General features: G+C 40.5%; 1 protein-coding gene across 3 annotated transcripts; it reads left to right on the top strand.

Annotated features, from left to right (window-relative positions):
• Positions 1-1,983: 1,983 nt before the first annotated feature.
• reps1 (RALBP1 associated Eps domain containing 1) lies at positions 1,984-21,672 on the top strand. Of its 3 annotated transcripts, none has more exons than XM_082504656.1 (20): positions 1,984-2,174; positions 2,559-2,728; positions 4,033-4,156; positions 7,249-7,478; positions 8,296-8,458; positions 9,237-9,367; positions 10,920-11,082; positions 11,161-11,224; positions 11,996-12,150; positions 12,685-12,806; positions 13,201-13,281; positions 14,490-14,577; positions 15,094-15,195; positions 16,722-16,782; positions 16,983-17,181; positions 17,269-17,463; positions 17,910-17,999; positions 18,149-18,306; positions 18,393-18,498; positions 18,594-21,672. In XM_082504656.1, the coding sequence occupies exons 2-20, from the start codon at positions 2,576-2,578 to the stop codon at positions 18,660-18,662; spliced, it is 2,454 nt and encodes an 817-aa protein (XP_082360782.1). In that variant the 5' UTR covers positions 1,984-2,174; positions 2,559-2,575; the 3' UTR covers positions 18,663-21,672. The 3 variants fall into 3 exon arrangements, with proteins under 3 accessions (XP_082360782.1, XP_082360781.1, XP_082360783.1); XM_082504655.1 differs by having other exon boundaries at positions 1,984-2,195; XM_082504657.1 differs by lacking the exon at positions 13,201-13,281 and having other exon boundaries at positions 1,984-2,195.
• The last annotated feature ends 574 nt before the right edge of the window (positions 21,673-22,246 follow it).

The following is a 22,246-nucleotide window of genomic DNA, read 5'->3' as shown; positions in this document are numbered from 1 at the left end:
AATTAACATGTTCTTTATTTTATTTTATGTTTAAAGAGCACTATACAGAACTAGTGAGAAGCAGATCTTAAAAAGGGTTTTTTCCCCCCAAGTAGCTGACTGTTGCAAATGTGTCACCAAGACGTCAAGACGGTTCCAACAAGAACCAGAGTGAAATAAATAGAAAACAATTTATTGTTTTGTTACATAGTTCCAAGAAACGACTTTATGTGTGAAAACATTTCAAATGGCCACACAACTAATCATTGGAGTTAAATGTCAGAATATCAGACACAAAAAAACAACAACAATGGGCGACTTATTTGCGGGGGGGGGACATGTACATCTGTATAGCCACTGCAGTATCAAGTCGCGTCTCTATCAATTATAAACCATGATATGAGTGCAGCTTTTATTTTGGAAATTACTCATCCGGGTCCCCGAGCCCAAGCAAGCTCGCGCTAACTCGGACGTCGCGAAGTGTCAAGCTATCTCATGAGAAACCTGAACTGAGACCGGAAGTGTATAGAGTGTGACTTCGCTATAAAAGAAAACTTCTATTCCATTTTTAGAAAATGCTTTGAGTGTTTGACACCAGTGACAGAACTTGACAATTAATTATCTCATTTATGATTCACTAGTTAAATTGAAACATTTAATGGAAAATCTGAACAGATGTCATTACATCAGATTTTTTTCTTGTCTTTCTTTAAAAGGCTCCCACATGATAAGACTTAGGGAAAGACTGCTCAATTTAATTGTTACCGATTGTAAAAGTTAAATTGGGCGTTTTCCTTTATAAATACAAAGATGCCACAAACATGAGGCCTCGGGCTTAATGTGGAGCACAGATTTACACAGAAATATGCCACAACTTCTGTCATCCATTTGTGGTTTTATCCTAAACAAAAATAACTGCACAAAATTGCATGTTTTGTTTTAATCATAAATATTTTTACATTTGTTATCTGATTCTAAATACCTAGGGTCAAATATCTCCAAGTTTTTTGCAATTGTTACACTTACATGTTTCAGATTAATAAACTATTGTTAATGTCGCACAAAGATAACCTGAGTAAAAATAAAATGCAGTTTTAACATAAATATTTCATTTTTTTTCCATTCAAAAAGTAATTGCCCCTTAACTTAATAACTGGTTGTGCCACCCTTGGCAGCAAGAACTGCAATCCAAAGTTCGTCATAACTGGCAATGAGGCTTTCACGCCTCTGTGGAGGAATTTTGATCAACTGTTTTGTGCTTGTGTTATAATTCAGCCACACTGAAGGGTTTTTGAGGATTAATGGCCTTTTTAAGGTCATGCCAAAGAATCCCAATCTCAAGTTTAAGTCTGGGCTTTGAGTAGGGCACACCAAAACCCTCATTTTTTTTAATCCATTCAGAAGCAGACTTGCTCAATTGTTTTGGATCATTATCCTGCTGCATAACCCAAGAACTGAACAAACTGATGGTTGGACAATCTCCTTCAGGATTTTTTGGTAAAGAGCAGAATTCCATCACTTACAGTTTGCAGTGTATATTTACTCCTGTTATATTTGTCTAACAAAATGTGTGTGTTGATGTGAAACATTTAAGTTAAGTGTGACAAGGAAGGAGGCAAATACCTTTTCTCATCAACTGGTTGTAACAGGTTTATAAAGAAATAGAAAATAAAAGGGGACTTCAAAAAAGTTCAATTACAGTGAAAATTGTAAAATCAAAATACAGTTCTTATATTCTTTCAAAGGCCTAAAAATGTTGGTACTTTAATGGCAAAACAATAATTTAACTTAAATCACTATGAAAATATTAAAATAGTTGAACTGCAGGCGAAGTGAATACAAAAGTTGTCAAGTGTATAGTTATATGTAGTTTACTCTTCCAGCACAAAATGATATTTTATAAAAAATAACATAAACAATAATACATGTATACAATCTATAAAACTAGATGCTTCTGAGTGAACGCTATGTTTTTCTTTAATCTGAAGACTCGGACCGGAAGTCTCCTCTTAACTCCGCGTGACTTGACACTGGTGGCAGGAATGGCGGCTATGATCACTGGAGGAAGGAACCAAGAGACCCTGAAACTTTACTTCTGACGGCCCCGCAGAGGAATGTGTTTCTAGTGAAGGGCAGAAACACCCTCCTGTAACGGATTACAGCGAGAAGAAGTGCTGTAACGTGAGATCACGGCGGTAGATGTCCGGGTCGGGGAGGTAGACGCACTTTGCTAGTTAGCCTAACGTTAGTGCCACTGACTTTGATTCAAGGTAGCTGTTAGCCCGCTGCACTACTAGCCAGCTGTTGGCTACTTGGCTTGGCTGGCCCAACAAGTTATTAACTGTGTGAAAGCAACCTTTATTTGAATATTCGAGTTGGGATCGGCTCCTGCTTGGTACACAGTATTAGGGACGTTTACAGAGATTGGGATAAGGCGCGTTGGGAACATCATTACAACAGCTAACCTCAACGTTAGCTCGGCTTAGCTAAGTTGGGATCCTGAAGTCTCGCCCATTTTTTGGATCCTGCCCCAGCCATTGGCTAAGGGCTAATCAACAGCCAACTTGTGTTCTTTTCAGGCTCATTTGGTACTACGATGGAAAGTCTAACGCTGAGTGATGTCGAGCAGAAATATTACTCGGATTTGTTCGTTTACTGTGACACGGACAACACTAAAAAAGTGGCTTCCAACGGGAGAGTTCTTGACCTTTTCCGGGCGGCCCAGCTACCCAGCGAAGTTGTCCTGCAGGTAAGCTAGCGTAACCGTGTTATCATTCAGACTGTGAAGGTGTGCGTGAAACGAAGGGCCATTGGGGGATTTTTGGTAAACTTGGCTGGCAGGCTGACTGTTGGAGCTGTCCTGTCAGCCAGTGTCGTTGTGGTTATTTAGCCCGGGTGCTTAGCAGAGCTGCGCAGCAAGAGAGACACACCTTCTTCTGGCTAATGTTAGCCTTAGCTAAACAGAGTAGGTAGACAACTCACACAATTTATTTCTTTATTGAGTTTTTTTTTCTCTAACTGACATATTATACATGCAATAAAAGCTGGCATGCCCTCTTCAGTTACCTTTCTGTGGGTATGTGTTGAACTGTGTATCTAACGCACTAAATACTTCTCATTGCTCTTGCTGCCCACTCTTTCCTGTCTTCTCCCTCCATCAACATCTGCCTTTTTTGTTCATTACTGGCTAACATGGTGGAAATGCCTGTGCCTGCACGCCTGTGATCCACAGAAGTGGAGACTTTGTTTATTAACCCTCAAATACGGATTGCCTTCTTGGTCAGATTGCAGAGTGTCCCTGCTCTGACAACTGTGAGTCATGAGTAGCCAGTTAAACTGCAGCAGCCCATTCTTGTGACTCCAGATCTCTCAGCATGGCCAATATTTGCAGTTTGTGAGTCAGCATCCTTTTCAAGGTCAAGAGGGGGGGGGGGGGGGGCTGTGTGGTGGGAGAATTAAGGAGCGTTGTAATCCTACCACTTCCAGAATCTACACTGAGCTCTGTGTTGGCCCGTGAGACACATACTGCTACAGTGTCATGTTGTAACAGGCTGAGAAAAGTCACTGCTGCTTTGTATCCAGTCATACTTGGATAAAGTCCCTCATCGGCAAGAAAAGGATCGCTGGTCAGCTGTGGCAGTTTTTTTTTTTTTTGAGTGACTCGCAGCACTTAAGGGCACCCTCTTAAACAGTTATCCTCATGTTATAAAATCTTACCAGTAGTACTAATCCTGAGGTTTCAGTTGTTTCTTTTAACCACTTTATCTTTTGTGTGTAGAAGGCCGTTTCATTGTTTTGTAAAGGACTACAAAACATGATAACCAGACTTTTTACGCATAGAACACACTGGACATCTGCTTGTGAACATGGCAGATGAGACCATTCTTAAGGGAACAGTTCATCGGATAATTTAAACAGACACTAAACGATAGCTGTTGTTTATTCTCCTTTTTATTACTTGGATGCTATGTTTGCTTAGAGGAAAAAGCTGCTCTTTCAGATGAATACAATGTTGTTAACTGTTCTCCCTTGTCCTTGTGTGCGTGGGTTTAGATCACAGAGCTATGTGGAGCCACTCGGCTGGGTCACTTCGGTCGGAGCCAGTTCTACATCGCTCTGAAGCTCATCGCCATCGCCCAGTCAGGGCTGCCTCTGAGGGTGGAGAGCCTCAACTCGGGTGAGTCCATAAATCGAAGTGAGTCATTGTCATTGTTGTGCATTGATTTCTAAACAATACCATTACACAATTGTGGTCTAGGTCCTCTCTGAAGTACTTTTAGACTTTGGTTATATAGAGATATACTGTTGTTCTCAGGCTAGTTAAAATGTTTCAGGTTAGAAATGAGTTTCATGAATTTCAGAGACAGCTGTTCTCTTCATCACCAATCAATTACATTTAATGGCAGAGCTATCATTTGTCAATTAGAGTCTTAAAGGTTTTTTTGATAAGAAAAAGGTATTTATCTCAGAACTGCATGCATGTGGTGCAGTGTATTTTAAGATTTTCATACAAGCATGTTCTCATGTTTTTTTTAAAGCTGTTTCTTTGTATGTTAGCAGGATTATTTAATACTTTTTTATTTTTTATTTTTATTTTTTACCACATTTGAGTCTTGGGCCATTGTATAAGCGAGTAACTTTTGGGATAGATCCAGATATGGTTAATAGAGCTTTTGGAAGGACTCTTTACATTCATAGACACAAATCAGATTCTTCTTCTTATGCCTGATCCCTGCAGGGCTCCCACCCTATTCCTAATGTCCTTTTTTGTCACACCAAAATTCTGCATGTCCTCTTTCACTAAGTCCATGAAAAAACTCCTCTTTGTCTTTTCCTCTTGCTTAGCAGCTCCATAGTTAACATCCTTTGTCGGCTGTATCCACTATCCCTACTCTGCACATGTCCAAACCATCTCAGCCTTACCGCTCTAACTTTGTCCAGACTGCTCAACCTGAGCCGTCCCTCTGATGTACTCATTTCTAATCCTGTCACTCATGAGGAAAAAAGTCTGCCACCTTCATCTCCGTCATAACCGGTCTCACTACCATCCTGTAAACTTTCCAGTTTAACTCTTGGGCCTATCCTTCTGTCACAAATCGCCTCTGACACTCGTCTCTACCCGCTCTGCCCTGACTGCACTCTGTTCTTCACCTCTCTTGTGCGCTGTCTGTCGCTTTAGAGGTTTGACCCCAGGCATTTAAACTCATTCACTCTGTGACTGCCTTTGCTCCTTGCGTCTTCACTATTACGACTGCCTCCCTCTGAAATTAAATGAAAATGGATCAAATTAGAGAATGTATTTATGTAAAGAAAACAAACAATTGCTGTCTGATCCAGAAGAATCCAAAAGGAACTTTTTAGCTTTTGGAGAATCTATTTCATACGCTGGATGTTTGATACATAGGGTGTCTCATAACCCTGTGTTTCTAAAACTGGGAAAATAAACACTGGTACATTAAAAGTAAGCTGTAAAAAGAGAACATTTTAAATGGAAAAATGGCTCATCTTGATTAGTTGATGGGGCAGATGGCATCACATTGCTGATTGGAATAGTATTGGCCATTTATTTGTGTCACCAGATGATTGTAATAGTATGAGCTGTTTCGATGACTTCCCTATTTATCTTAAGTAAACAATGAAGCCATGGTGGGTTTGACTGCAAAATTGCGCTTTTCTATTTGTCCCTGTTGAGTTCTCTCGAGGAAAAAGATAAGGAAAAACGCGGCGCACGATGTCACACTCATCCTCTATGCAACATGATCAGTTTGGCCTGAATATATTGCAAAATCGATTTCATAATTTGACAACAATATGAGGAAGCAAACAAGTCACTTCCTTCTAACAAAAGATTTAGGGATGTTTGAGCTCGGTAAACCTCGCCCTCAACTCTCTCTTTGTAAAGTTGGTGCTTTCTCAGAAGTAGACAGTTAATTACAGGATTTGGAAAAAATGTTTAGTTTACTCAGTGCTTTCAGAAAGCTTGAAGTCACCACAGTTGTTCCAAAATATTAAATAGAAAGTTATTTCTGGAGCGGAGGCTTTTGGGGTAATAATACAGGCGTTCAGAAGCAAAGGCGGTGGTTTGGTTTCTGTGTGCTTACTAAAAGACAGAGCGCTGCACATAATAATCCTGTGGTGAAACAATTCTTTTAACCAGACTTAACTTAGAGATATAAGAGGATATTGTTAGTAGGTTTAAAGGAAATTTCAACCTTTTGTTAAAACTGATTATTTTTCTTAAAAGTAGATTCTCATATTCACAATGCTTGAAGCAGCAAACGACTTGTACTTTTGGTGGAGGAAGAAAAAAATGTATGGCAAAAAAAATCCAGATCACTTTCTTCCCACTAGCTAATCAATTTGTTGCTGAGTCACTGAAACCATAGTGGGGTCATATACAACAGGATTAGCTTATTTGGGTGTCTTGGTCTTGGGTCTGTTTGCTTACCCACTCTCTGAGAAAGCCATAAACACCAGTAGAAAGGGTTAGGGTTAACAATATTAGTACCAGTATCAGTTCAGTATCTGCCAATGAGGCTGCCTAAAAACTACAAACCCTGCTTCATTCAACCATAGTTTTGTGGCACATGTTGAATTTTTGAATCAGTTTTTTTTTTTTTTTTTAAATAACTGTGGAGTTTAGAAAGTCCTGCCTCGCTCGTCTTTACCTCCTTGAGATTGGATTGGTTTGCCTGAGACAGATTTGCATTAGTTTTTTAGCAGAGGTTGACCCAACATAGAAGGGATTAACGTTTGATTTGGTCTGGATCCAGGATTTTTTCAAAGGTGTCTTTAGCATTGTAAGATAGAGCAAACAGAAAAAAATACATTCCCCAAGGGGGAAAAAAAGAAAAACAAAAATGGGCAAGCTACAGTGTGGTAGAAATTTTCAGTCTTAGAGCAGGCATGCTGGCACGGACTGTATTCCTGTGTTTGTTTATCACAGATCTTTGTTTTAAGTCCTCAGCATTAAGAGTTAAGAGACAGCAAACATACACTCGGTGTGGCAGTGTGTTTCATTTTCTATTTGAGGAAACGGCTCTTTCTGAAAGGTATACTGTTGTTCCCATTTTACAGCAGTTACTCTCTTTCCAAACCCTATAAACGTCAGCTGATTGCAGCAGGCACAAGGATTCTGGGAAATCTACGGAGTCAGTAGTCGGTTTTTCTCTCTCGAAAGCCAGAAGCAACTTCTGGACTCTAGTGCACTGAAGTTTTCAGCTGCTGCTGAACAAATATTGAAACTGAATTTAATTTGTGTCTTGACAGTCAAGGATCTACCGTTGCCAAGGTTTGTGGTGGGGAAGAATGAGGCAGAAGCGAGACATGCTGCACTGTACCAAGATCCCGACAGTCAGGGATTGTACCCTGCCCCCGGTACTGCAGTAATACCCAGGCCACCTGGCAGGGGTCACCAGAACAAGAAAGGACATCCCTCATCCACTTCACTTCCTGTCCACGAGGTCATTCAGCCCCTGGCAACTACTATAGAATCACAGGTTGGTAGTAGCAAATGCAAGAATCGATGTTGCAGGGACGATTGTATACAAACTTAATATTTCTTTGAACAACTGAACCCAGTGGTTACTTGGAGATAAGCTGCTGTGTTTCCTGTGTTTTTCCTGTGTATACTTGACAGAGACATTAAAAGGGACACTCAAAGCATCTTGAATTGAAATCTATAGCAGAGCAACAAAGTGGTGGTGGAAATGATAAATTCTTTTCAAAGCCTCCATTTGGGGGAAAAGTCATGAAATTTTTAAGTGATCTTTACCAGATTCGAGTGGTGAATTTCTTTGTCGCTTTTATGTGTCCATGACTCATTGAAATTAAAGTCAATGTTGCTTCAAAGTAACTGCAAATAAGTGTCCAGAGTGGGAAGACTTGCCTCTGGAAGGACTTTGATGTTTGAATACATTCCTTTCTGAAGTTTTCTGCTGCGGACTTAAGTGTGTTGACACGTGTGTCAGTTATTTAGATTTCTTTCGCAAGTTTTAACTTGTATGTGCTGCATAATCATTCACTAGTTCCTTCAGCATCCCTTATCTGTGATGATGCAGATAAGAACTGATTGATGTAGCAGTTATTGGTCTTGGTTTGGATGTGGCGTGTTGAAGATTGACGTCTTGTTGTGTATTAGATGTGATCTAAAGGTTAACGCCCAAAACACTGAACTGTTTTAAAGCAGTAATACTACCACCTTCAAATCATGCTTATTAAAGTTTGCTGATTCCTTATATGTGTACTAAATGTCTTTTTAACTGCTTGTTTATTTCATCGGTTTGTTTTTTTTTCTTTTTTTTAATATGTCACCAGCCTGAACCAACGTCCCCAGTGGTCTCCCCTCACCAGTCTCCCCCAACCTCACCTCATTCCTGGAGGAAGCACAAGCGGCAACACAGTGGAGGAAACGCAGAGCGACAACCTGTGGTGGCAGCAACTGGAGCCGTGTGGACGCAGTTCAGAGAACCACAAACAGGTGACCCACTTCTTAATGATAGTTTCTCAAAAGGAGAACTATTCTGCCTATTTCCAACAACATATTTCTAATCTTAGACTCTGCTTGAGTAGCTTTGCATTTGCATTTATTTCCATTCACAGTTCAAAGCAATCCTTATTATTTATACGGATGCAAATCATCCCTTGACCCATCTTCTGATTGGGTGCCCATCGTAAACAGAAGGTCTGAATGCCAGGCACGTGGGGCTTCTGGACTCATCTTGGAAAATGTTCAAATCTTTTCAGATGTTTTATAGACTAAATAATTATTTAAGATGATGATGAGCAAATTTGTTGATAATGAAAATAAGGACAAAGAGAAAGAAAAGTGGCAACAATTTGAGTTAAAATGGCTTTTTTTCTTTCTTTTTTGCCCTCAATAAAGAAAAAAAAGGTAATGCATGTGACAGGGGTTTCACTTGCAAGCACTCACGAGCAGCAGATGATAACAATAACATCTCTAAGGGCAAACAGAAGTGACAGTGTGGTAAAAGTTGCTTTTAGCTTTGACTCCAGTGATAAATTGTCGTTTGTACCACTTCCTGTTGTTTGCAGCGCCTACATGCTGTTAATGATATTTGCTGACACAGACACTTGCTGCAGTTTGTCATTAGGGGACCAAAGTAATTGTGCCTGCTTTTTTTTTGTTTTTTTCCAGCATAAAAAGTAGTTGAGATATTACAAAGAATGGTATGAAAACAAAACTTCTTAATTAACATTACTTGCAAAAACATACTTTCCTGTCCTTCTCCTTTCAGGTCCAGTGGCTGGCGATGGCATGTGGCTGTCCCACTCACCACCTCTTCCAGGTCAGGAGAGTTGGGTCAGTTTTACAGCGGACACACCGCCTTCCAGCACGCTTCCAGCAATGCATCCATCATCAGTCCAGGTACAGCGCTGTTGGTTCGACTCGCTTCCTATTGCAACAGGCTTCATTATACAAGCAAGCTAGAAAGATGCACATCAGCGTTCCATCTTAAATTACAAGGCGCTAGTTGGATGTTGGATACACTACACTGATTCAGTACTTCAGCAGCAATAATGTGAAGTAATGGGTTGCCGTATGATTTTTGTCAATCTCTCACATCATTGTGGCTGAAACTTGGCCCAATGTTGTTAATATTGCTTCAGTTTGAAGTTCATTTATGGGCGGTTCTCCTAAGGCCCCGCCACAACATTTCAGTCAGGTTGAGATCTCGACTTTGCCTGGGCCAGTGCATCGCCATGATTCTTCTCTTTTTCAGCCATTCTAATGTAGATTTGCTGCTCTGCTTGGGATCATTGTCCTGTTGCGTGACCAAGTTTAGGCTGAGCTTTATCTGTCATTGTTCCAGAAGTCTTGCCGTTTGTTCAGATTTCACAAAACAGCATATAGTCCTGTGAAAATCTTCTTTTTCACAATACAGTGAACACCCACTATTTTAAATAAGGGCTCTGATTACGGAAATGAGTTTTTTCATTTTCACCAGTGAAATCCTTGAACTAAACCAAACAGCTATAAGGTGAATCGTGGCCATATATATAAAAAACAAACAAACAAACATTTGATTTGGGTAAAAAAAACAACCCCTAAAAACATAACTACTCAACACTCTTGTGTTGTGTGCGTATTTGGTAGTGTGTAGCCCACAGTTAGTAACAACAATCACCACTTTTGGAGTTTTTGACATTTTGCACTTACTAAGTGAGCTGAGATAAAATTAAGGTCAATCATTGCCAATATAAAAACACTGAAATGCTCAGAAATATTTTGGATCTATTCTATCTTTACCACCATTAGCCAATCACTATGCAGAGATGGGACGAGAAGACAGCAAAGTGAGGCTATAAATTAAAGGACACATGTACACCCTCACAATACAGACCTAGAGAAGGTGATACAGTTCAATAGAGCATTAATATAGATCAGCAAGTTACAAGATGACCACACAGAGTATTTTAGCTGGAAAATGTGATGCAAATGTCTGCCATCAGAAACTGCAAACATAAAGCACGAGATATCACAGTAACCACAATCGGGCCTTGAATGTCAGCCAGCATCTTGTATCAGTACTTTATCTGCAAACGCTGCTGCTTGACTGAAACATGAGCAGCTTCTGTGACATTTCTCAGGCAAAGGCCTCTGTACCCACTGTCTAATTATAGGTACACATCATGCCCTCTTTTAGTTTCTTCTTGTCGTTCTGAGCTAACAAGCAAAAAGTCAGTTCTACTTTAGGCTGAAAGTTCTGTAACCATTGTTTTGTTTCAGTTTTGAATATTATTCTTTAAAGGTTTGATTTCTTGTAGTGCCAAGTTTGTATGTATGAGTAGGGGGCCAGGGAGACACGCACTGTACATACTAACAGTGAAGAAGCTGGATTTGCATAGGTTAAAGTGTTATTCTTAATACTTAATTATGCTCGTCTTTCTTAAATGTTTCTGTAAATGGGTTCTCGTAGGAAAGCACAACAATACGAACAGTAGCCTCAGCTGCAACGACCAATGAGATCCAGCGACAGTCCAGCACGTACGATGATCCGTGGAAGATCACAGACGAGCAGAGGCAGTATTACATTAACCAGTTTAAAACAATTCAGCCTGACCTCACTGGCTTCATACCTGGTAGGAACAAAAATACACACACGTGCTATCAGGATAAAACATGGGTTATTAATAAACTGTGGTTTCTGCGTGTTTCAGGTTCAGCAGCAAAAGAGTTCTTCACTAAATCAAAGCTACCGATTTTAGAATTGTCACATATTTGGTGAGTCACTGCTCTTCTGCTATTTATGGCCTCTGTGTGTGTTTGTGTATCTAAGGGAAATTAAGGGCACCATAAACACGCGTTCACCACCTGAATGGAGTTGATGGCCACATTTAACAGTTTGACATGCGGATATGCTGTAGGTTAGAGCAGGATGGGCATTGATCTTTGCACCAGTGCTCCTTTGTTCTATTGAAAGATCCCTAATTTCATATTTATAAAACTTAATAGGAAGCTGTAGTAAAAGCTTTATTTACTTTTTAGACAAGTGCAGTGTGTGGCAGTTAATCCTAAAAACACCAAGAAGCTTTTCTTTGCTCTTTATCAGAATGTATCATCACTGATCGGACAGCATGTGCAACCTGGATATGGTTAACTGTTAAACTTCAAGACTAATTTTTACTAAAAAAAAATGCCAAACATCAACAAAGACAAAAGGTTTGACCATATGTAGTTGGTGCAAAGAAAATGTGTTTCACCAGTTCTTTGTTAACTCCAAACCAACCTGGCTTTATTTTGCTGATGAGTAAGACGTTTGTGGCTAATCGAGCTCATCAAAAACAAGTTGTCAGTTCCTGTTTATGGGATTATTTCCAAAGAAGCGTGCAGTGTCAGTTGACACAACTTTGTTTTGACAGGATTCATAATGACTAGTATCACTAGCTCTAAGCAGCAAACGCGGCATGTAAATGGGCAAGTCGGATCAGATTCAATGTCTGCTGTAATGCCGTATATGATATGATATTCTTACTGTCTAATGTGTGTTTAAAGGGAGCTGTCAGACTTTGATAAAGATGGAGCGCTGACCCTGGATGAATTCTGCGCTGCCTTTCACTTAGTTGTGGCCAGGAAGAATGGCTACGACCTCCCCGAGAAGCTTCCTGAAAGCCTGATGCCAAAGCTGATTGACCTCGATGACTCAGCAGGTGCTCAGGCTTGCCTCTCTCTTCCTCTCTCTGCTGCACCCTTTATTCATTTTCTTATCTCACACCTCATTAGACCTAGGGTAACAGCGCTATTGTGCAAAACCCGCATGTTGGAAGTAGTTAACTGATTTTTGGGCTGAGCTGCACTTTTCAGGACACAGTTTTGTGTTCTCCTGCCCTCTTTTAACTTGACATTGACTCAGTTGCTGATAGCCATAACAAACATGTTTATCAAGTGTTATAATTCAGTGTTGACCTTGTTTTTTACATATCAGGAAAACAGCAGAGAAATAGTCTTTCTTATGTGCTTATGCAATACTCAGAAGCAGAAACGATTGCACTTTGAAGTTTCACGATTTTTGCCATTGATGGTTAAATGTAGTTGGCATTTTGACTGCATGAAAAAAATGTTTTATCTCAAGCTCTTCTCTGAAGTTCATCTTTTTGAAGAATCCCAACCAAAAGTAATGTTGTGTGGATTTTTTTAGTTTATTTATGTGTATTTAACTCGTGTCTATTTTTTTTTTTTTCCAGAAGTCCCAGAGCAGACTGCTGATGTTGGATACTCTGCGTCACCAGTAGAGGTGACCCCCAACAAGTCTCCCTCTATGCCTTCGCTCAATCAAGCCTGGCCAGAGATGAACCAGAGCAACGAGGTTCCAACGTGCACGCACCACATGACTATATTTGTCGTTTTTACACATCCTCTAAACTCGAGGCTGTTTGCTTTTGCTCCGTTTGCGTTTGATTCATCTTAATTGCTCAGGGTTAATTAAGTGAGGTTGCTCTCTCTTTATCCATCCATTATAATTCGAGTGCCACGTCATCCTATTCATCATCAAACATATTTTCTGATAATTCAGCACCTCCTCTCTCACTTCTTGAGACTGTGTATGAAAGTCGGCAATGTCCGTTTTGTTTCCACGCCTGCTGATGATGCCGCGTCGGTGTGGCATCACGGCAGAGGCTGAGACTGATGATGTAAATGTGTGATGTCACTGCACTGGCTGACTGACTGACATGTTTTTTCTCACTGTCTGTCTCCTGCAGCAGTGGGAGACGTTTAGCGAGCGCTCCTCCAGCTCACAAACTCTGACCCAATTTGACTCTAACATTGCACCAGCTGACCCTGTAAGTCAATCACTTAGCATGCATGGTTTCACCATTAATGGACAGACATTAACCCTCTCCAGATCTCTCCTTTTTCTCTCTATCTCTCTCAGGTCCTCTCTGTCTCACTGCCTGCATGATGTTCTTTCAAAGTGCAATTAAGTGCATCAGCAATAGAAGTGTGTGTTGTGATTTGGCTTGCTCAGTTTCTATTGGACATCACCTTTTTTTTTTCTTTTTTTTTCTTTAGAGTCACATCCACCAATCACATTTTAAGATTGTAAGAGATGCATTTTTCCTCACATGATTAAGAACTAAAGGTTGTGCACAATTCTGTTGTGCATTTACTTTTGAACAGTCAAAGTTCTTCACGTTTATGTATTTTTAATTTTTAAACCGTAAACAAATAATTGTCCCAAAAATAGCTCTGACTTCAAATACGGTTTTATATTGCAGGAGTGTGCATCTGTTTTTAGACTGCTTTTATGTACTCCCATTCTGAGCTGAAACTCAAGATTAAAAACAAAAACAAAACACTTATCAAGCTTAACCTATAAATCTCCCAAAAATTAGATTTATCAAAGTTTTCCATGTTAGTCTTAATTGACCGTTGAATTTTCTGCAGTCAGTTTGTGTATGAATGTAAGGCTAATACAGTTATTTTTAGCCATTTGAATAATTTAGAATTTAAGTAAATGTAACCCCACTGATGTAGGAGTAAAAAAAGCCCCAAATCTCTCTCTGCTGTGGAAAAATCCTGCACCGACAGCAGGCCCAAACAGCTCCACAAATTCTTTTTTTAATTTGTTTTTTGTGGCTAAATTCTCCGCTGCCATCCATGCACCAAATCTTAATGGGTGCATAGGATCTTTGCTGTCCAACTGTGAAGAACACACTCGGAGCGGAAAATAATTTTTGAAACAATAACAGTCTTTTGTTTGTTTTTAGTTGTCGTTAGGATGGGGGGGGTAATAATTGTATGGGCACGTCTTTTATTTTTATTTATTTTTTTAAAAGCTTATTTAGAAAATATGTTTCCAGGTCTTTCACATCTTCTCATTTAAACATGTTTGATGAGATGCTCAGTGAGCATGTCAGCTAAAAGAGTGCCACACAGGTTTTCATGTTGACCCTTCCTCCTCACAGGACCAGCAGCAAAAAAAAAAAAAAAAAAAAATTACCCATCTTCTTCCTGTCGGTTTGACCCTCTCTGTGTCTCTTTTCCACAGGACACGGCCATCGTTCACCCAGTTCCCATCCGGATGACGCCCAGTAAGATTCACATGCAGGAGATGGAGCTGAAGAGGACTGGCAGTGGTGAGAAACTCTCTGACCTTAAACTGACTGTCCAAATCCTGACTTACAGTTGAATAAATAATAATGATATTGATGCACATGTGCAGCAACAGGCAGACCTCTAAATCTGTTTTTGTGGGCAGCAATGTGAAGGAACTTTAATATGACTGAAACAGAATTATGACCTAATTGCATTAGAAAGCATGCTAGTATGTTCTTTATATACTGAAGAAAAAACATATTGTAACAGGTGGGAAAACATCCAGCTGTGCTAATACAGTCAGCTTACTTTGTGCTTTGCAGAGTGCGCACTATTGGGAAAGTAATAAGAATCCAAAAGGTCACCATTTGAAATGATTCAAAGAGCGCCTCACAGGAGCTTTTATTACTCATATACATGTTTTTGTTTTTCTGCAACTGAGCACGTTTTGTCCAAACTAACAGCCGATTGCTAACATTTAATTTTCCCTGTTGATTGACTGCATTTGCTTCAACACTTTCCCCTGTTTGTGATCTCCCCCTTCCTCCAATATTTAGACCACAATCATCCTACCAGTCCTCTGCTGGCTAAACCTCCAGAACTGTCTGAAGAAGCCAAATTACCCGCCTCCATGAAGTTTGTAGCTGCCAACACTGTAGGTGAGTAAAAGATGAGCTGCTATGGCAGGGAGCTTTACTACGGTGTTCCGAAAACATCATCCGACACATGATGCAGTTATTTATTTGTTTAGCCATTTTAATCCACTTTCTATTTTAAGGACAGACTAGAGCAGGGCGATATGATCAAAAATATTTATCACGATATACATTTGAAAATTTGCGATGACGATATAATTGACACTAGACAAAATACTTTACAACTCCACAACTTTATTAGTGCAAAAAAACCCAGCAATGTATTTTCACTTAAACAAGCAGCTGTTTTTTATGTGGATTAAAGTTATAGAAAACTTTAACAGTGCAAATGCAAATTCCTTGCTGACAGTTTAACCAAAAGGCATTTCCAGTGGAAACTGGCCGACATATCCTCAGCATAACCATGTATAATATCCACAAAACTTAAAAAGAGGTTATACACACACAATACGCGAGCCTCCTGCCTACGATAGTCGTAATGCTTCAACAATCCATCAATCGGTGCGGGTTTGTAGCTTAGCAAAGTCGTACTGAAACATTTGACAGATTGCTGAGCGCCGTGTACGACATAAAATCGTTTCGAGGTCAGTAAACACAACCAGAATTCATACATAAGGCACACAGGATTATAAGGGGCACTGTCGATTTTCAGAAAAATCAAAGGATTGATTTTAAGTGTGCCGTATTTTCCAAAAAACACGGTAATAACGACGGCCCGCTAGCATGCGCTACCAAAAATAGTGCTTTGTTGTGTATCTGACGGACGAAAGCTAAACCAGTTCCACACCACTGAAGTTGCAGCATTTTTTCAAACCAATTCTGGTTCATCCGTTTCATTCAATGATCCACTTTCGCCCTTCTCATTCTCCGCCGTCGCCATGCTTTTTACGCCATGTGTGTATGAAAACAAAGGCACTGCGCATGCGCGTTTTACCCATATTCTATCGCGATATTTCATTTTCTTATCGTTGCCCAACATTATACTGGTATTACCGTGAACGGTATGATATGGCCCAGCCATAGGTTACATCATTAAGAACAAAATTACAGATAGAAATCTGGCAAGCAGTCGATTTAATGACAAAAGAAAACCCTTGATACTTTAAAGTAACATACAAAAATCAAGACTAAAAATAAATAAATAAATAAAAATGGAAGTATTTTTCCCTTATATGTTGGAAGGTGTCTGTGGCTCAGGTGGTAGAGACAGTTGTCTACCAATCCCTGCTCCTCCATACCACATGTCAAAGTACTGAACCCCAAGTTGCCCCAAATGCATCCATTGGCATGTAACTGGGTGAATACAATAGAAAATACTTAAATTTGGTAGAAAGGCACTATCTTAGTACCATTTCACATTTGTCTTTCCTTGGTGGTGCCTTCATAACCTCAGTTCAGCTGCTGATAGTCCAGACTAAGATTCCAATTTTTTGTGGAAGAATTAAAAAAAAAAACAACAAAACTACCATTTTGTTAATTTTCTCATGATTTGTATGCTTGTGGGGTTTTTTTCTTTTCTTTTCATGAAGGTGATGGTTACAGCAGTTCAGACTCTTTCACCTCAGACCAGGAGCCAATCACAAGGCAGAGGTTCGTTCATTTTCTGTCTGTCCTTTCTGACAATTACTGAAAGTGATGCTTTTGGGTTTTTCTACTTCCTCACATTGTTACTCAGTTGGTCATGTTGCAGCTCTGTTCAATGATCAACTCCAGACCTGAACTGTGATGAATCGTGTTGTAAATAAAGCACTGTATCCTGTGTGTAAATCTTTAAACATTAATGTGCTCAGGTCTCAGTCGGGTACGTCCCCAGAGGCTTTGAAGGTGGTAGCCCCGCCTCCCCCTCCACCCCGTCCCCACCCCTCCCACTCTCGCTCCTCATCTCTGGACATGAATCGCACCTTTGCTGCCACGTCTGCCACAGGACAACCCCAACCCTCTACGATAGCTTACCCTCCTGCTGTGCCTCCACGACCGCTTCCCACACAAGTAAGAAAAGTATTTTATGTGTCATTGGCATTATTTGTGATTTTGATACTACGAAAGCTGTCACGACACCCTTTCATCCCTCCCCAGACATCAGTACCACTCACCGGGCATCGCGTAGAGGCGGAGAGTATACCAGGAGGCGCAGCGGTGCTCACCACCACATCCCCACAGCAGATTCCCCAGCAGCCCAACTTTGCAGATTTCAGCCAGTTTCAGGCCTTTGCAGCCTCTGAGCAGCCCTCAAGCCTACCAGAGGTGGACAAACACATCGAGCCAGGACAGGTAGGTCGATCCTGGAGGGTCAGGGTTTGGAAATAGAATGATGCTCCTCTAGACAACATCAGTTCTTCTCAGAGATAGCATTTATAGTCTGGCTTTGTGTATAATATGTTGATGTTAATGTATTGATTCTTTTGATTTTTGAATGTATTTCTTTTGCTCTTTCCCCAAATCCCCAATTGGTTGTTTATTTTAGTTTTCCTTCCCTTTGTTATATAATGTTCTAAACCCACACATTGATTGACAGATTTCATCCATGTTACCGTTTTTTTGTTTTGTTTTTGTTTTTGTTTTTTTTGTCTTCTAGTATTAAATATTAGACTTCTTATGAAATATTATTGTTGCAAACCATCTGCAATCTGCATCTTTTAATTTCTTAACTGTGGCTGTTGTGTTACATTTGAGTAAACACTTTCACTTTCACATGCATTGTTTGTTTATGTCCGCAGGGGGACAAGCCTTCGGAGGGGGCCGGCCCCTTGAGAACAGTTAAGAGTGACGGCCAAGCTGATGAGAGACCCTCAGCTACAGTCAACTCTGTACGTCTTTGAACTTTAAACTCAATAAGACCAGTGGTTTTTAAACTTTTTGTGTTTGTGTGGAACATCAAGAGGCAATCTGAAATTCATAGGCACACTTGTTTATTAGACTGTGTGAAAGTGAGGTAAACTCTTTGTTGTCCCGTCAGGGAGCCAAAGGCTCCTCCGGCCCCCTGGCTCCTCCCCCCAAACCTGTACGTCGAAGGTTGAAGTCTGAAGACGAGCTGAGGCCGGAGGACGAGCAGCACGGTCCACAGAAATCTAACGTCATAGCCGCCGTCCTGGCCACTCAGCCTTCCATTCCCAGGTGGAGAAACTTGCTTTGGTTGGGGACACTTTACAGGGCGTTGTGTTTATCAGCACTTTAGAAAAAGCATATTTCTCTGTTTGCAGGTCAGTTGGAAAGGATAAAAAGGCGATTCAGGCTTCAATCAGAAGGAACAAGGAGACAAACACTGTTTTGGCACGACTTAACAGTGAGCTCCAGCAGCAGCTGAAGGTATGGAAGACATTAGTAGTGTTTTCTAGTTTTAGCAAACAGACTTTGTTCTCCTTTTAACTCCCGCTTTGCTCACACCTGTTTTCTTTTCCCAGGATCTGCTTGAAGAAAGGATATCTCTAGAAGTCCAGCTGGAGCAGCTCAGACCCTTTTCCCATCTTTAACCTACATATGGAGAGCAACTCTACTGTAGTTCATCTGAATCAAGGCTGTGGCCCTCGTTGTGACTCCTCCCTTCCTCCTCTCCTTTTCCTTCCATCAATCTCGGCTTTTCCCGGAGGCTTCAACCTGCCTCAGGGCATTCCGTTAAAAACTGTCACGCTCAATCACACACTGCTCAATCGTAAACCGGACAGACCTGAGGGCACAGTCTTACCAGTGGGAGGGGATCTTAGAAACTGGCACTTTTCACTTTTTGCTAAAGAGAGGCGAAGGTGAGGAGGATGACGGCAAACTGAGAGGCAGAGCGCTCCAGCTCCAAGTTCGCTCTGAAGATAAAACTGCTGGTGTCTTGATTAAATCACTCTCTGAATGACTGAAGGAGAAACGCGGAGTGTATTTGTCATGTTTGTGTGACTGTTTGTGCATTTGTGTTCCTGGTGGCTGGCACCAGTATGCTTGACTCGGCTGCACCAAACTCCTGCAGAAAATTTAAAAAGGGGGCGAAACAGTTTTCTTTTCGTCTTTTGTGTAAGTGAACTGAGACGACCTATAAAGATTTTAGACCTTCTAATATCGTCTGATGTCACAAACTCGACAGGTTGGGTCTTGTTTATTACACCGAAATTGACATGGAAGAGTAAAGACGGGCAAATTGTGCTTTAAGTGAGCATTATATGCTAAAACTTAGAAGTTTCTGGTTTATAAAAAAAGGTTACATTTTTCCTCTTTTCACTTTTTGGTCCGTGCTACTACTGTAGTGCTCTGAAGGCATTTCTTGTTTTTGAATCCTCATGAATGGTCTGTTCTGCTGAACATGTGGCACCCATGGCTGTCCATTATTGTGAAATAATCCAAAGAACACAGATTTTATGGGCTTGCAATGGGACACATGAAGACCGAAGGAAGTCTACAGCACAAATCATCCGTCGGTACATCGGTCAATAAGCAAGTAAGGATAAATTTGTCTTTTTCTAAATGGAGTTTGGTGTAGTCGCCTCTCTATTTGTGAAACATACTGGGCTATCTCCAGACAGGACCTTTTGTGTGTTTGTGTGGGGCTTAATGACTAAACCAACACGGTGAAGGCTTTTTTTTTTTTTTTTTTTTTTTGGTGACGCATCCTGTGACATGAACTCAGTCCACCCTTCCTCTCTTACCGCCCCCTTCAAGTCTACATGTAAACATTTGCGTGGTTGATGGCATGATGCAGTGAGTGAAAGTGCCATGTCTTCTGTTTTTTGTTTTTTTTTTTTGTTTTCTATGTGTTACAGTGTTTTGTTTTTTGGGATCGTGGTGACTGAAGGGTTTCACTTTATGCCAAATGACTGAACTTTCACTCTTCTCTTTCACTTCCGCTCGGGCTGTGTTTGAAGAAAAATGCACCACCTTTTCTTTCCCTGAAGTTTTCTTCATTTACTTTCAAACCTAGCTCTGGCTTGACATTTCAGCTTTCTTTCTAACGCTGTGGGTTTTGTTTCCTTTTTTTTTTTCTTTTTTTTTTTCTCTCCCAAACTTTAACTTCACCTTTATGAGTCAAGAACAGACGTTCATATGAAGGGTTTGAAGATATTCCAGCTGTTTGATTGCAGGAAGCGGCGTTTATGAAGAATACATTTGTTGCTGATTGGGGAGAAGTTTGCCTGTGATTTCTCTTCAGCAAACATGTGCACAGATCCAAACTGATGCAGCAGGTAGTGATTTTTGATGATTTAAAAAAAAAAAAGAGAGAGAGAAAACAACAACAAAACAGCTGTTTTCCAATCGGGCAGTCAGCACTATGCAAGAATGGGCGATACATCCTCACAGACCAACTATACCTAAGTGTTTGTCCGATGATAGTAGCAACCATGTGAACAGTATACTCTGGTTTTTGTATCGTAGCTCTTCCAGAACCTCATCTACTGTATGTTTGTGATGTATTTTTGCCTTTTTGTTGTGTTTTTTTGGGGTGGTACTGATGAGCAGTCCACTTCCCCGGGCTCCTGGCTCCAGAGGGAAGTAAACTCCAGATCAGTGTTGTATCAGGGCAGTTTCACCTGAAATCTGTGGGTGTAGATGAAGCTTAACAGGAGACCAGTCAACAGAGTGGGAGACCTGAATGTCCCAACTGCACTTTGAACTGAATCCCCACCTTCCCCCCCCCCCCTCTTGTTCCCTCACAATTTCTTTTATTTGTTGTCTCTCTTTGCTTACTTTTAATCTGCATGTTGTCTTTCACGTGTATTTAAAAAGATGCTTTAAGATGAAAAAAATGATGAACCACTTGTTTTATTTCTCATGTTTTTGTTTTGTTTTGTTTTTTTGTTTTTTTTGTGCCAGTGTCATAAAATGCCCCGTTTTTGGTCAGTGAATTTTTCTTTTATTAATGATTTATCCTTGTGTTGTTGTTTGGTTTTTTTTTTTTTGGTGAAGCATCAGTCTTCTTCTAAAGCCTTACTTCCCCCGACGGCGTTCAGGTTTCCACAGCGGCTGACTGACCTCTCTTCCTTGTTTTATCAAGGCTCGCCTTCTTTTTTTTTTCTGCTATTGAGGACGATGATGTAATTGGTGTGTGTGTGTGTGTGTGCGTGTGTGTGTGTGTGCGTGCGTGCGTGCGTGCGCATGTTGTTTCCAGACCTGGAACTAGTACCATTTAAAACCCTGTTAGACACCTTCAAGTGGGATTGATTTTATTTTTGCTAGCACAACAGCTCCCTCATCATCCTTTAACCCAAAAGGCAATACAGGCAGGCAGAAACAATCAGTCGGTAATGAAGTCTTTGATGGGATTTTGAATGCTATTCGCTCCCAGATCTGTGTTGTATATTGTATATGATACACACTTTTGGACTCATATGTAAATTTGCATTAATTGCTGACTAACAGCGAAAGAATATTCTATTTAATTCCTTCTCTCTTGGCTGTGGGAACCCTAGATGTTTAACTGCATGGATGTACTGTATCTCTGCAGATTCAACTAGCAGCTGTGTGATTTTTACACAAAAATAAAAAAACGGCACAATATTTTAAAAACTGCTCTCTTTACTCTCTAATTTATCTGGAAATGGTTAAAAGAAAATGCACCCAGTCACCAAACAAGTCGTCTCAAACTCTTTATGACCATGCTGGTAGACTTCCCCAGTTAGCCAGCAGGGATGTACATCTGACAATTCTGTCGAGAGTATGTGACGAAATCATGTCTATGTGGAGTAAGACGCTAATTTACTTGAAATTTATCACCCCATGGTTTAATGGTGTTGGGAAGAAAATGGGTTCCATAGTGTAGCCGTTTTTATATATTTGCCTAACAAGAAATTTTGATTTTGGTCAGCGTCACTTGTTTTAAACTTCCGACGATAAAGTATGATCACAGCAAGACTGTAAGATGGATGATTATCTAACAGGGTTATGGAGAGTGCAGCCCATCCCAGCTGTCACAGAGGGAGAGGAGGGGTACACCAAACCTATCGCAGAAACCATTCACACTCTTACATCCACAGGAACACAATGCTAAGCACTGAAGCATTACGCCACCCCAGTTACTCCAAAAAATATAAAAGCAGACTTTTTGTTAATTATCTGGTTTAGTTCAACTTTGACCTGTGAG

This window comes from Aulonocara stuartgranti (genome assembly GCF_965226115.1).
Source record: "Aulonocara stuartgranti genome assembly, chromosome: 15".
Lineage (NCBI taxonomy): Eukaryota > Metazoa > Chordata > Actinopteri > Cichliformes > Cichlidae > Aulonocara > Aulonocara stuartgranti.
This window is presented reverse-complemented; position numbering and strand designations above follow the sequence as displayed.

Bases quoted from the DNA above. Each gene is read 5' to 3' on its own strand.
- reps1 (XM_082504656.1), top strand. From the start codon at position 2,576: ATGGAAAGTCTAACGCTGAGTGATGTCGAGCAGAAATATTACTCGGAT. The intron at 8,459-9,236 runs GTGACCCACTTC...TTCTCCTTTCAG, and splicing joins GTTCAGAGAACCACAAACAG to GTCCAGTGGCTGGCGATGGC. The intron at 17,464-17,909 runs GTAGGTCGATCC...TTATGTCCGCAG, and splicing joins AACACATCGAGCCAGGACAG to GGGGACAAGCCTTCGGAGGG.